Source organism: Neomonachus schauinslandi, chromosome 3 (genome assembly GCF_002201575.2).
Source record: "Neomonachus schauinslandi chromosome 3, ASM220157v2, whole genome shotgun sequence".
Taxonomy (NCBI): domain Eukaryota; kingdom Metazoa; phylum Chordata; class Mammalia; order Carnivora; family Phocidae; genus Neomonachus; species Neomonachus schauinslandi.
Window position 1 is genome coordinate 171,030,676 of NC_058405.1, and position 15,703 is coordinate 171,046,378.

The window sequence follows — 15,703 nt, forward strand, 5'->3', positions numbered from 1 at the left end:
CCAACAGTAATAACTCAACGCAGCTCATGAAAAGGAAAGAACTGCTCTAACAACGACCAATATTTTCACTTGAAGAGAGAGACATAGAGCTTACACGAAACAAAAACAAAGACACCAGTGGACAGCATTTGAGATGAGAAGCGAAAGATTCAAAGAAACAAGGAGATGTGTGCCCAACAGCAGCCAAAAGAACTTAACGAACAGAACTGGAGTGAGGGCTGGCCACAAGCCATCCGGTAAGAGACGAGCAACGACCCAGCAAAGAAGAAAAGAAAAAGCAAACCAGCACCACTGAATTAGAGGACAAAAAGCCAAATACAGTACTAAAATTTTCAAATACAAGACACAGGGTCCTCTGACGTGTGTGACTTTATATGCAGAGGATTTTTCTGGGTTCTCAAAAGCTCCGAAGAACATGAGTGAAACACTGAAGGTATGATCATTAGTACAGTTCAGCAACTAGATTTGAGACAGTTAGTATTTAAATATTCACTTCACATATCAGAGTAGTGATAATTCAGTCTGACGCCCTACAATGTAACATCTAAGTTGTTTAGCTATATCCATAAACAGATCGACCTCATTCATTCAAATCTATTGAATGGATCTATAGATTTCTATAAAAGGTTTTTATGATGGCAATATTCAGCACTTAGAAGTTAAGTTTCCTGAATTACTTACTCATCTAGGGTTCAAGGCGCAAACGTTTTACTGGAAAAGTTTACACATATTGACATCACATTTCTGTATATGTATCTTCCCTATTCATTAAGTTATAAGGTGATGTAACCATGTCTAATCTAAACACTGCAAATATTCCTTAAGATGAAAATAGTGCAGTACACTTCATGGATCATTCAATTACTAAATACTAGTTAAAAAAAAGGGGGGGGGGTGCCTGGGTGGCTCAGTCGTTAAGCGTCTGCCTTCGGCTCAGGTCATGATCCCAGGGTCCTGGGATCGAGCCCCGCATCGGGCTCCCTGCTCAGCAGGAAGCCTGCTTCTCCCTCTCCCACTCCCCCTGCTTGTGTTCACTCTCTCGCTGTCTCTCTCTCTGTGTGTCAAATAAATAAAATCTTTAAAAAATAATAATAATAAAAATAGTAATTCAAAAATTGTCAGTTATACAAATAAGTGCCACAAAAATAGCTCTAAATGCAACACATTATTTTCCAATTTATATAACTCCACTTCAGCTAAATGAGTTCTCTACACAAAATACCAAGAGTGAAAAGATATCAATTCTAAATACAGCATATGATACTATTTCCATCAACCCCAGAAAAGCACCAAAGTGGGTCAAGCATTTTCCTATCAGTTTCTACATTTGAATAAAAAATAGAAACTGGCACTAATTTCTCATAGTTAAGAAATACTATTAAAAAAATAATCATAATAAAGCAAACGGCCACCAACGCCACACATTTGATTTGGAACAGGAGGTGAGGGGTGGGCGAGGAATTTAGCTTGAATAAACAGAGATCTTAGAACCATGAGGTTCAAAAGATGTTCAGAAAACATCCCAAGGGTTCAGTACCCTGATTCTATAGATATTAGTTACTATGTACAATGACATTAAACAAACTCTTTTTTTTAAAAGATTTTATTTATTTGAGAGAGAGCGAGAGAGTGAGAGAGCACAGTAGGGGGGAGGGCAGAGGGAGAGGGAGAAGCAGACTGCCTGCTGAACAGGGAGCCCTCCAAGGGAGCTCGATCCCAGGACCCTGGGATCATGACCTGAGCCGAAGGCAGACGCCACGCTTAACCGACTGAGCCAGCCAGGCGCCCTGTGTGTCTCCATCTTCACTCTCAAATTGAAGTTCCAACCTAGCAGAGATCACGGTATCCCCAAGTGCCTGGAACACTGACTGATATATTGCAGACACCCAATAAATATTTGTCAGATACGTGAACACATTTATCATCACGCCTGCATTGCTGTTTCGCATAGAGCAGATACATATTTCTCAATACCCATGCCATTATCTTAAGGCCCTGAGCTAAATTCTAAGAACTAAAAATTCAAACAAAGTCTTGGGTCTGTTGGTATCTAGGCACTTGGCTGTGGGCGTAAAAACAATGGGGGAAAGAATCCAATAAAAATAATTAGTGATACGGGAAAATAAAGCCAGGCTGGGAGGATAGGAAGCACTCTGCTATGTCAGATACGGCAGTACAGAGCCCTCCCTGATAGGACTCCACCAGAGTCGGATGCCATGTGTACACCCAGCTCCCTACAACTGTTCCTGGCAGAGAAAACAGCTAGTGCGGAGGACCTGAAATCGGAGTGTGGTTGGTGGATTTAAGAAACAGCGAGGCAGCCCAACGTGGCTGAAAAAGAGTGAGTGAAAGGGAGTCTGGCAGCAGCTGAGCGAAGACAGACTCCAGAAAGACACAACCCTTGCAACTTAGGACTTCTGTCCATTAGCTTTTCCTTAGCCAAAAATTTACCACTAAGGTAGTAAACAATGATATTCTCAGGCCATGTCCATGTAGGAAAGCATTGGTTTCTTACATTTAATAAAAACAGTAAATGGATAGTAGAATTGAGAGGACGATAACCAATTTCCCATTTTCACACTCCAATAATACCATAGTGACATCTTTATTTTTGACACATTTAAAACAATCCTTCTCCAGCTTTTCATAAAAGCAACATTGGCAAACGACAACTTAGTTCTTAGTTCTATGTTCTGCCAGGAGAGTCCAAGTCCTAATGAATAAAATAAATGCCAATTTATTTTACCATATTAAGTATGGTGGGACTGAATGAGTACTTACCTAAGATGTAAGAAATTCAAGTTCTAACTGATCCATTAAAAAAAAAAAAAAACTTACTTTTTGTTTTCTTTTTTTTGTAATGGCTCCTTAACCATGAGCAAATCAAACTAGGTTTCAGCTTTCTCATTTATAAACTAAGAAAATTAAACTGCTGATTTCTACTTTCTCTTTCAGTTCATTATCAAAATTCCAGCTTGGTGCCCATTTGCAGAGCTGACGTCCAGGAGAAGGGAGGAGATAAGAGAGTTCTCCGAGTACAAAGGAACTAGCCTGCGACAGCACCTATGATCCCCTCAAGTACCTTAGGTCACCTCCTCGTCTTCAACAATGGCATCAATCACTGCACCACTGTCCTCACTAGACAAGAAGCGCAGGACCTCTGGTCATAGACCTCAAGTCATCCCTTTCCCTCATCTTCCCCTATCTAGGCAGTTGTGATGTGCCTGCCACAACCCTCTCTTGAAAACCCCTCTTCTCTCCCTGCCCACATCACACCATCCTTTCACATCAGAGTTCTGTCTACCTCACAGCATCCCGACCAGTCTTCGGTCTCGGCCCACTCCGAGCTGTCCTCTGCGCTAAAACGCACTGCGAGTACCCCACTGAGTGGACCAGTAACGCCTAACTCCTCCTCAGGGGATCCAAAGCCTTTTAAAATCTGATCCCAACCTCGCTCCAGCTCCTCTCTAATAATACACCTTGTGCTCTTCTCACACTAAATCTAGTTTCTCAGATTTTGAAGGTCCTTTACGTTTCCTTGTCTTCAAGCTGTTGTTCCTTAGATTTGGACTGCCATCCCCACTTTGTATACCTGATTCACAGTGGGGCAATGCTCACTGGATCCATGCCTCACTTCCTCCACACTAACAGAATCCCAATTTTTACAGATATCCACTCTTCAAGGGCTGACCCTGTCTTCAACCACAATGTCTGTCAGCACCAATTGTGTGACCAGTTCTGACCAATAAGACATAAGGGGAAGTCCAGTGGAAGGCTTCTGGGGAAGGTTTTAGTCCCTCTTTTAACACTGGACACTGTCCCATCTACAATTGTGGCAATCGTCCTATAATCACTGAGGGGAGATTAGTGAAGTGAGGACAAAGCCATCAAGCTGAGGATGGCAACGCAGAAAGAATTTAGGTCTCTGGTGCAGCCATTTAATTGCTGAACTCACCAAGGAAAGCTCTCCTATACTGAGATTATCTTTAGATAAAATAAAACACTGCCTTTAGGCATTTAAGTAACGTTTTGTTATCTGCAGCCAACATTCTATTAGACGCCTTGCTAAAACTTTTACCTTTACAAGTTTACATGCCTTCTTTGTCACCTTCTCTGTGAAGCTCTTCTGATCCCTCCTGAAGTCAGCTTCTTCCTTCTCTATGAATCTGCTGTACATTTTTATGGCTTCTATTATAAATTTATTACAGTATGTAATGAACTTTTTTAACATCTATATTCCCCACTAAACCATAAGTTCCTAAGGAATAAGCATTCCTTCCACTTTCTCTAACTTACCACTCTTTCCTAAGCTACAGACTCACCTGCCCGTTCAACATGTTTGCTGCCTTACAGACATAAAATTGGCAGGGAATTACTGATTTCCTTCCCCACAGCAGGAAATGGCACCACCATCTACCACCCCACCGCTAAAGTCACACTAGTTCTATTTATCCACACTTCATATATAATCCATCAGAAAGTTTGTTGCCATTAACTCAAAAATATACCCTAAACCTCATTACTTCTCACAATCTCCACGGCCATTATCTTAATCTGGGTGCTATCTCTTCTCGTCACAGTGAAACAGTCCTCAGTAACCGCCCTGCTTCTGCTCTTGCCCCACCCCTGTCTCTTTACTACAAATCAGCCAGAGTGAACTTTCTAAAACATAAATCGAATCATGTCATTCCCTTGCTTTAAATCCTTTCAGTGGTTTCCATTACTCTTAGACACTGACTAGTCGCCAGCAAGTACGACCTTCTCTCTAACCTTCAAACACACCAAGCTCAACCACTGAGGGACCCTATACAATATTTACTATAGGGAACACTTGTCGTCCAGACAGATGTTCACCCAGATGCCTCGTCCTCCTCCTCATTCAAGTTTTACATCAAACATCAACTCTCTGGAGGCCCTCCTCAATGACCCCAGCTAAAGCAGTACCTTTTAAACTGGAGCCCTCCACCTCCACTCAATTACACTCTACAAAATCTTCAAACCACACATTTGTAAGTTCCTCAAACTATTTCATTTATATTAGCTTACATATTTACAGTCTCTCTCTTTCCTATCTCTCATTACAGTGTTAGCTCCTTGAGAACAAGAGCCCCATCTGTCACATTGGTTGCAGTATGAATGCTCCCTAAAATATAGAGGGGGGGCTCAAAAAAATACTTGTTGTTAGACTTATTCTGATGATAATAGTCTCTGAACTCACAATTCCTAATACAAAGGAAGTGTTCAATAATTGTTTGGTGATTGAAAGCAATTTGCTAAGTAGAAATTTTCCTATTATGTTCCTTTCACAACCAATTTCAATAAAAGACATAAATTTCCCAAGGCCTAATCCATACTTACTACTGAGCAATGGCGAGTTGATGATGATTCATTCTTCTCTGGCAGCAGCAATAGTGATTTCATATTTTCACCGTCTGCATAATCCACAGGCCGCAAACCAAATATGTTACTGGTAAAATAAGTGCAGATGGGTTTAAGTAAATAGAATGTGTGACTTGATTTTTAACTAAATGCATGCACCAGGGGAAGAATTTTTTCAACTTCCTTAATAATATACAACTTTTACTAAAATGAATGACTCAGAATTCACACAAAGCTGTAAGGATCGAGTATCACAAACTGCTGAATTCAATGGAAAAAAGATGTGAAATTTCAATTTGACATCAGACCATTCTAGGGAGTATTTTTAATTGAATATGTTGTTACTTACAGATGAATTTTTTCACAACTCTGTATTCTTCTGTATTCATACTCATATTTCTAATATAGCTTCATAATCATTAATCACCAAGGGCAAGAGGCTTTCAAATGCAAATAAAAATAATTTCCCATAGCTATGATAAGCTCTATATTCTACATAAACAAATACAGAAATTAGATAAATACACAGGACAGGAATTCGTATCTGCAGAAAGAAAACCATGCCACATGACAAACAAATGAATAAAGCAGTAAGCAGGGCACTTTGAAAATTAACTTTAATATGGATGTACATTGTGTAGTAATCACAGCCATCAAGAGAATCAGCTGGTGGTTTAGGGAACAAGCTGATGCAGACATCTCAGCGTGTACTAATTCACAAGTCATAGAATATGTTACACTGGAAGATAATTAAGAAATAGTAGAAATCTGCCATTTCATAGATAAGAAAACAGAAAGAACAAGGTTCTAATGACTTGACTAAGGTTGTGTTTTTCTTGTTTATTCCAATAGTCAATATTGCCCATCATTAGTTTTTAAATTATAATTATTTTATTATATATAATTATAATTTTTGTTATAAAATTATTATAAAAATAATTATTAAAAATATACAACTTTTGTCTACTCTTCCACTTCCTTACATATGGTTTCAGAATAATTTCAATATATTTTATTATGACAAAAAAGTTTCCTAAAATGAGCATTTCTTTTATAAGCTTTTATGGTTTTTCAGATTATGGTATATCCATGTAATGGCCATTAACGTGCATATGAACATGCAATGTGTTCAAGAGGACATAAAACAATAAACACGGTACAATACCAGTTTTTAAAATTGTACTGAATGTACAGAGAGAGATCTGGAAGGAAACAGTAGAAGGAAGAGGAAGGAGGAAGGAGTCAACTCTGATGCTGTGTGAAGGGCATATAGATGAGGGACAGAAGCACCAATTTGGTTTGGAGACAAGGTCATTAGTGACCTTGGAGAAAGTGGTTTTGATGGCATAGCAGGAAGAGATAGCTAGTGCATGAAGAAATAAACCACAGTAACCATTTCTCTAATGACTGCGACTCATGACTATCCGTTCACTCACCCTTCTTGGGATATGCCCATAAACACCGACAAATTAGTACTCTCAGATTTCCTTTTAGGCCTAGGTTCAATAATTTGCAACCCTTCTCTGGCAACAGTCCTTCTCCAGCCAAGAGTTGTATTGTGTTTCTGCCTTCTGGTTTACAACAAAATGACAAGCCATTGTGCTGGATTTGGGGTCATTCCAAATTCCCATACATTTAGAGCAATCTCAGTTCATTTCAAAAGGTACTTGATTTCATCCACTATACTTGATACTTCTTAATTTCATTCTCTTAACTTACTGTGCTCACATGCCAAATAAATAATCCCCTCACACATATATTCTGTATGACAATCAAAATAGAAATCTGAGATAATGAATCAGTATTCTAGGTCTTAAACCACCAAGTACAAAAATGAATAAACAACAGCAAAAAAAGATGTCACATTATATGCCGTCAAAAAAATCACTGTACACCAAAGGACTTTTTAAAAAAGACAACTGTAAATTTCACACTTCAAAGAAATAATATATAAGAGCCTAGGCAAGTGTATTTTAATAAACAGTAACTATAGTATACTTGTTTTACACAGATATGAACAACCACTATGACAACATAAAACAATGTTAATGAAAGTATTTCCCAAAAGTACCATCAGCAGCTAGTGTGCTTCAAACAAAAAGTAACCAGTAAAACAATTGTCTGAACAAGTGAGATACTTGTACTGTCTATATAACGTTTTCCTTCATAAAATAACTGGCAGGCTTCTTTTTTTTTTTTTTTTTTTAAGTTTTTATTTATTTATTTGACAGAGAGAGAGACACAGCAAGAGAGGGAACACAAGCAGGGAGAGTGGGAGAAGAAGCAGGCTTCCCGCGGAGCAGGGAGCCCGACGCGGGGCTCGATCCCAGGACCCTGGGATCATGACCTGAGCCGAAGGCAGACGCTTAACGACTGAGCCACCCAGGCGCCCCTAACTGGCAGGCTTCTAATTTATATTTCGAGTCTTAACTACACAAAGCTCACTTTCTCATATGGTCTTTAAACATGAGCTTGGATTAGGGACGCTTCTGCTTCTACACAGCCCACTAAACACTTAGCCCTCCGGTATTGCTAATGAACTGGAGAATGGCACATACAAATGCTAAACATTGAAAGATAATCGGTGAAACCTCAGTCCTGCATCACAGGAGATGGAGCCTATTAAATCCTGTCATGTTTCTGCTTTCTTTTGGACCACTGAAATTTGAAATTAGAATCAAGTTTTTATGCAGCACCTTCAAAAACCCACAGCAAGAGGAGACAGGACACACATAAGATTTCTCCTTTATCACATGGGCACAAAAAAGTCATCCAACTTTTTTCCCCATAATGATATATTTGAATGGACTAACATTTATACTTAGTGTAAAAAAAAAATTGGTTTTAAATGTACATAATTAAGGGCTCCTGGGTGGCTCAGTCAGTTAAGCGACCGCCTCGTGGTTTCAGCTCAGGTCATGACCTCATAGGTCATGAGATCAAGCCCCGTGTCTGGCTCCACACTCAGTGGGGAGTCTGCTTGAGATTCTCTCCCTCCTCCCACTCGCACTCGCGTCCCCCCCCCTCAAAATAAATAAATAAATATTTAAGTAAATAAATACATAAATAAATGTACATAATTAGATTTATCTTCTTTTTTGAAAAAAGGTAACACTTGGAAGAAAAGTCACATGTTGTCACATGCACAGAAGACTATCAATGTGACTGAATATTAATTGAAGACAGTGAGAATAACCTTCCTCACTAGGATTCTTTTTGATTACTAAGACTAATGAGAAGGAAGTTCTTGATTATCAAAGAGTTGAACTGTTGTGTTTAACATTGCAGCTTTACCCCAAAGGCAAGAGTTCATAATATAGTATAACCCTTTAGTGTCCTTTCCACTCAAGAATATGGTAGAACCTGCCCACAACTAGGCCCAACAGAAGGCTCACCACTCAAAAAAAGGAGGAGAGATGGGCAAATTCAAATTTGCACTTATACATACAGACCATTCAGTCCCGAATACTCATGCAAAAAGGCATTTTTACTAATACTAACCTATCACTCATGACAGGCTACCAAGATAGTCCATGAATGAAATCCTTTATGAATCCTATAAAACTGCAAACATACAGATTTTAATTTTTCAAGTCACTTGGCTTGCTGTGAAGCAGGAAAGGCACAGAAATTCAAAAGAGCAACATTTTTTTTAAGCTATGAAACAAATTATCTGTTATAGCACATTAATTTTTTAAAAATTAACTAGGGCAGTGGGACAATTAATAGGTCCAATGGTCCATGTAATATTTTCTAATTATGAATTCTACACCCTTGCAAAAAAAAACTGTGTTAATGGCAGACCAAGTACCAAATCCTAAACTTTATACATCTCTTAAAAAAAAAAAAAAAAGGCATATACTATTCTCTATACACTCAAAAGTGGTTCTGATGGGATGAAGAGTTTTTGTTTTAGGTTCACAGTGGATGCACTGAAGGCAGTGGGGAAGAAGGAAAGCCACTGAGGTTTTGACCAGACATCAATATAAATATTCTCAGGTTAACAATGAAGCATAGAAGATACGAACTTCTGTAGCTGAGGTTGAAACAGAATTTTCCCTCTTGGGTAATGGACTCTTATTTTAGCGCATAAGAGGTAAATTTCTCATGTGGAACATGAGTAAAATCAGAGTTAAGTGAATTAATACTGCATCTAAATACAAAATGTTATTTTTTTTTTTTAAAGATTTTATTTATTTATTTGAGAGAGAGAGAATGAGAGAGAGAGAGAGCATGAGAGGGAGGAGGGTCAGAGGGAGAAGCAAACTCCTCGCTGAGCAAGGAGCCCGATGCGGGACTCGATCCAGGGACTCCAGGATCATGACCTGAGCCGAAGGCAGTCGCTTAACCAACTGGGCCACCCAGGCGCCCGCCAAATGTTATTTTCAAAAGTAGCAAAGTTTGCATAGCAAAAGCCCAAAGCACATAAGAAATTATTCTAAGTGAAATGTGATTTAAAAAAGAGTAAGGTGTTAGATTAAAATTAAATTTAAACAAAAGATAAAGTCTGAAGTAGATATATATGACCTTCTGCTATATACATAGTCCCTCCATAATCATAGAAGACTTAGGTCCCAAAACCTTGTAGTAGAAAATTCATAGTTAAGGATCATAGCCTCCACGAGGAAATACAGGACTAGGAGACTTCACTGGTGAACTTATCAAAGTCCTTGTATTTTTTAAATTAAACAATGAAGATGGTAGATAAAGAGTATCAATGATAGTACTGTATGTTGTTAATTCCTAGATACCTTGTGTTGCCTTATAAGGTTTCAAGATTTCCCTCCACCAGTATTCAGTAAGATGCTTTTAAATTCATTTAGCTTTGCAATAAATCATATTCCATTCTTTCTTTTCCTATACCTGGTCTTCTATAGAAATTTAATACCTAATTGTATTTCTGAGTTGTTGACTCTCTCCACCTCCTGGACTAAAAAAGATTCTGTATTTTCACATTTTAAAAGTATTACTAAAAAAAATAGCTCTTGAGCCTTCTCTCCAAAATTTAAATTCACATGGTTTTAGCACCATTTACGACAACTTAATACGAGAACATATCAGAATATAGAACTTTCTAACCTGGGTCCCCTAGCCCTCATATACATGCTTTGCTCCCTTCTAAAGACATCCAAAAATAACTCTTAAGGCTGGATTTTTGTCTCAGGTTTTCTTCTCCCTACCAAGGCTAAGTTACAAAAATTTTTACTCCTCTCTAAAAGTTTGCTTTACACGCAACTGAAATAATTCAACTTAAATTCTTACAGTATCAGAAGAGGTATAAAGTCAATCAAAAAATATCAAATGTGCATGTGACTCTTGATCTCGAGGTCTTGATTGCAAGCCCCACACTGGGTGCAGAGTTTACTTTAAAATATATATATATATATATATATATAATTATACCTCAAATGTTGAGTAAGAAGAATCTATTTTGGTATAAGGATATATGTCTTCCATCAAACATGCTTTCAACAGAAACTACATTAGCCATGACTTCCTTATGTCTGTAGTGCAATGAAAATCAATGGACTCGAGACAGGCTTATATGCCTCCTTTAGCTTACAGGGCCCTGAAGAATGTGGAAACAAAGACAGTATTTTTTGGCATTCAGTACTCAAGAACTATCACTACATTTGATGAAAATATATAAAGGCAGACCCAAAGCTTTACAGGTTTGAGATACTCTGCTATACATATGAGAAATATAGTAAAGACAGTGTTTAGCACAGGGCACACCAGTGAGACAGGGTCTATGAGGGAATATCAGTAAGATGATCTTTTGTTATACATATGAGAAATATAATAAAGACAGTATTCCTCACAGACTCTGTCTCACTGGTGTGCCCTGTGCTAAACATCAGTAAGATGATCTTCATGGGCATCCTCTTAAAAAATCACAGCCTTAGATAAAACTGCAAAATAGGTGAACTTTGTTTTCATAGTCTACAGGGACTATTTAAAGATAAATTTAATGAGATAACAAAAGTCCAAAGACTGACAGAACAAACCCCACAATGAAAGACAGAAAAGAGGCCACACTGAAGAGGGTAGGAAGGGCAGAGACGTGGTGGGAAGCTAATCAGACCATGGCATCCCTGAAGGAAGGGAGCCGTGGGCACAGAGAAGGGAGGAAAAACAGACTGTCACCAGGGAGCTTGCATGGGGAAGACAATTCCCCGTAACATTGGGCTTTGAAAATGAGAGGAGCCAAATTTCTGAGTTCTTACAAGCAGAGCGAGTTAAAGCCTAAAATTCTAAAAATCAGCCGGCCGGGTTCTGGGAGAGCCCAAAGGGCCTCGGAAAGTGGAGTTCCCACCCTTTAGGGAAGTTCAACGAACAGCCAGGGGAGATGCAGCATAGAAGCAGCAGTTTAACAAACATCTGGGGGTACAGAAGAGTTACTTACTCATCTCCGAGTGAGAGGGGAGTTTCACAGGGAGACCCCACCAGGAACAAAGGAGCCACTTCCCTCCCCAGCCCACCAGGCACAAACGAACAGCCCCGTGGGGGAAACAGTGCAGCGCCAACATTCACTGACCTGCTTATACCAAACCCCATGCCCTGCAGCCCATCTTGCCTCAGTCCCAGGCCCCCCAGAAGACCTGTGCCAACACCGTGTCTCCCTACTTGCACACATTGCAGGGCCTTGGTCTCGGCAGTGGCGGAGAGCCCCTGCGGAATACCATACACCCTGTTAAAACTATGCACATCACCCTAGCTAGGGACCCAACACTGCCCACAACTGGCAAGGGGAGTCACTGCAGATGACTAGATTGATTGGTGGAAAGCAGCCAGGACACAACAGCAGGGTTCATGCTACACACACAGGAGACATTCCAGAAGCGCCAGGTTCTGGGGAACAGGGGACACCACACTGCAGGGCACGACAGGACCTCTTCTTCACAAGGCCATTACTTTCAAGAGCAGGAGACGTAGCTGACTTTCCTAACAGACACAGAGACAAAATGAGGACACATAGAAATATGTCCCAAATGAAAAACAGGACAAAACCACAGCTAGAGATGTAAGCAAAACTGATATAAGTAATATGCCTGATAGAGAATTTAAAGTAATGATCATAAAGATACTCACTGGACTTGAGAAAAGAGTGGAGGACATCAGTGAGACCCTTAACAAAAAGATAAAAAAGAACCAATCACAGATGAAGAATACAATAAATGAGATTTAAAAATACACTAGGCAGAATAAACAGCAAGCTAGAGGAAGCAGAAGAACGAATTAGCAACTGGTAGGACAGAGTAATGGAAAGTAATCAAGCTGAGCAGGTGAGAGAAAAAAAATCATGCAAAATGAGAACAGACTAAGGAAACTTAGTGACGCCATCAAGTGTAATAACACTTGTATAGATACACCAGAAGAAAAAGAGAAAAAAAGGAGGCAGAAAATTTATTTTAAGAAATAATCACTGAAAACTTCCTTAAAGTGGGGAAGGAAACAGATATCCAGACCAGGGGGCACAAAGATTCCTCCAACAACATCAAGCCAAGGAGGTCCACACCAAGACACAGTAATTAAAATGGCAAAAAATGTGGATTAGTCAGTTGCTCAGCCGACTCTTGATTTCAGTTTGGCTCATCATCTCAGGGTTGTGAGATTGAGCCCCTAGTTGAGTTCAGCACTCAGCATGGAGTCTGCTTGAGATTCTCTCTCTCCCTCTTCCTCTGTCCCTCCCCCCCACTTGTGCAAGTGCTCTCTCTCTCTCAATAAATAAATAAATAAAATCTTCTAAATAAAATAAAATGGCAAAAAGTAGTGATAGAATTTGAAAAGCAGCAAGAGAAAAGAAGATAGTTAGCAACAAGGGGAAACCCCATACGCCTATCAGTGGATTTTTCGGCAGAAACTTCGCAAGCCAGAAGGGAATGGCATGATAAATTCAAAGTGCTGAAAGGAAAAACTCTGAAGTCAAGAAGACTGTATCCAGCAAGGAGAGAAGGAGAGAAAAGAAGAGATTCCTAGACAAACAAAAGCTAATGGAGGAGTTCATAACCATTAAACCAGACCTATAAGAATGTTAAAGGGAACTCTCTGAGTGGAAAGACAAGACCATAAGTAAGGGTAAGAAAAGTAGGAAGAACAAAAGCACTAAAAATAAGTCAATAAAAATAAGTCAGTCAAGAGAATTAGAAAACAAAAGGATATAAAGTATGACACCATATACCTAAAATGGGGGGGGGGGCAGGAAATGGATTCAAACTTAAATGACCATCAACTTTATACATACTACTATATACAGAAGGTATTATATACAAACCTAATGATAACCACAAATAAAAAACCAGTAATAGAAATGCAAAATAAAAAGAAAGGAATTCAAGTGTATCACTAAAGAAAACCATGAAAAGAAAGCAAGAGAAGAAAAGATCAGAGAAGAACTACAAAAACAACCACAAAACAAGTAACAAAATGGCAATAATAAATTCATACCTATCAATAATTAGAATGTAAACGGACTAAACTCTCCAATCAAAAGACAGAATGGGTGACCGAATAGATAAAAAAAACAAACAAGACCCATCCATATGCTGCCTACAAGAGACTCATTTCAAACCTAAAAACACATGCAGATTGAAAGTGAGGGGAGACAGAAACATTTATCATGCAAATGGATGTCAAAAGAAAATCAGGGCAGCAATACTTGTTATCAGACAAAACAGACTTCAAAACAAAGACTGTAACAAGAGACAAAGAACACTATATAATCATTAAGGGGACAATCCAACAAGAAGATAAAATGATTGTAAATATTTATGCACCCAACATGGGAGTACCCAAATACATAAAATAGTTAACAACAAACAAAGGAACTAATCAATATAGTGCTACAATACCAGGGGACTTTAACACCCCACTTACATAAATGGACACATGAATGAAACAGAAAGTCAACAAGGAAACCGTGAATGACACACTGGACCAGATAGATTTAACAGATATATTCAGGAACATTCCATCCTAAAACAGCAGAATACACATTCCTTTCAAGTGCACAAGGAACATTTCCAGAATAGATCACATAGGTCACAAGTCTCAACAAATTCCAAAAGAGCAAAGTCATACCATGCATCTTTTCTGACTGTAATGCAATGAAACTAGAAATAAACCACAAGAAAAAAATCAAGCACAAATATAAGGAAATTAAATAACATGCTACTAAATAATGACTGGGTCAACCAAGAAATCAAATAAGAAATCAAAAAGCACATGGAGACAAATGACAATGAAAACAAAATGGTCCAAAATCTTTCAGATGGAGCAAAAGCAGTTCTAAGAGGGAAGTTTATAGCAATACAGAACTATCTCAAGAAGCAAGAAAAATCTCAAATAAACAACCTAAACTTACACCTAAAGGCTCTAGAAAAAGAACAAATAAAACTCAAACCAGCAAAAGGAAAGAAATAAAGAGTAGAGCAGAAATAAATTATACAGAAACTAAAAAAAAAAAAAAAAAAAAATCAATGAAACCAGGAAGTGGTTCTTTGAAAAGATCAACAAGGTTGATAAACCTCTAGCCAAACTCATCAAAAAACAAAACAAAACAAAAAAGATAGGACTCAAAAAAACAAAATCACAAATGAAAGAAGAGAAATAATAAATGACACCGCAGAAATACAAAGGATTTTAAGAGAATACTATTAAAAATTATATGCCAACAAACTGGACAACTACTGGTAAATGAATTAAGGTCACAGGATACAAAATCCATGTGCAGAAATCTGTTGCATTTCTATAGACTAATAATGAAACAGCAGAAAGAGAAATTAAGAAGACAATCTCACTTAAAATTGCACCAAAAAAAAAAATCCATTTATGATAAAAACCCTCAACAAAGTATGGTTAGAGGAAGCATACCTCAGCAATAAAGGCCTTATATGAAAAACGCACACTGAACATCATTTTCAATAGGGCAGAAACAGCTTTTCCCTGAAGGTCAGGAACAAATCAAGGATGCCCACTCTCACCACATCACTTGTATTCAACATAGTACTAGAAGTCTGAGCCACAGCAATCAGACAACAAAAAGAAATAAAAGGCATCCAAATTGGTAGGGAAGAAGTGAAACTGTCACTATTGGCAGACAACATGACACTACATATAGAAAACCCCAAAGACTCCACTGAAAAACTACTTCTGTACGCAACACACAAAAATAAGCTCAAAATGGATTAAAGACCTAAATGTGAGACCTGAAACCATAAAAATATTCTAAGAGAGCACAGGCAGTAATGTCTCTGACATTGGCCATAGCAACATCTTTCTAGATAGGTCTTCTGAGGCAAGGGAAACAAAAGCAAAAACAAAC

General features: G+C 38.5%; 1 protein-coding gene across 1 annotated transcript in view; it reads right to left on the bottom strand.

Annotated features, from left to right (window-relative positions):
- BARD1 (BRCA1 associated RING domain 1) overlaps nt 1-15,703 on the bottom strand; it is a 79,230-nt gene that overhangs the window by 19,966 nt on the left and 43,561 nt on the right. The window contains exon 7 of the mRNA XM_021702990.2: nt 5,359-5,467. Within this exon, the coding sequence (XP_021558665.1) occupies nt 5,359-5,467 (109 nt within the window). The remainder of the gene's footprint in view (nt 1-5,358; nt 5,468-15,703) is intronic.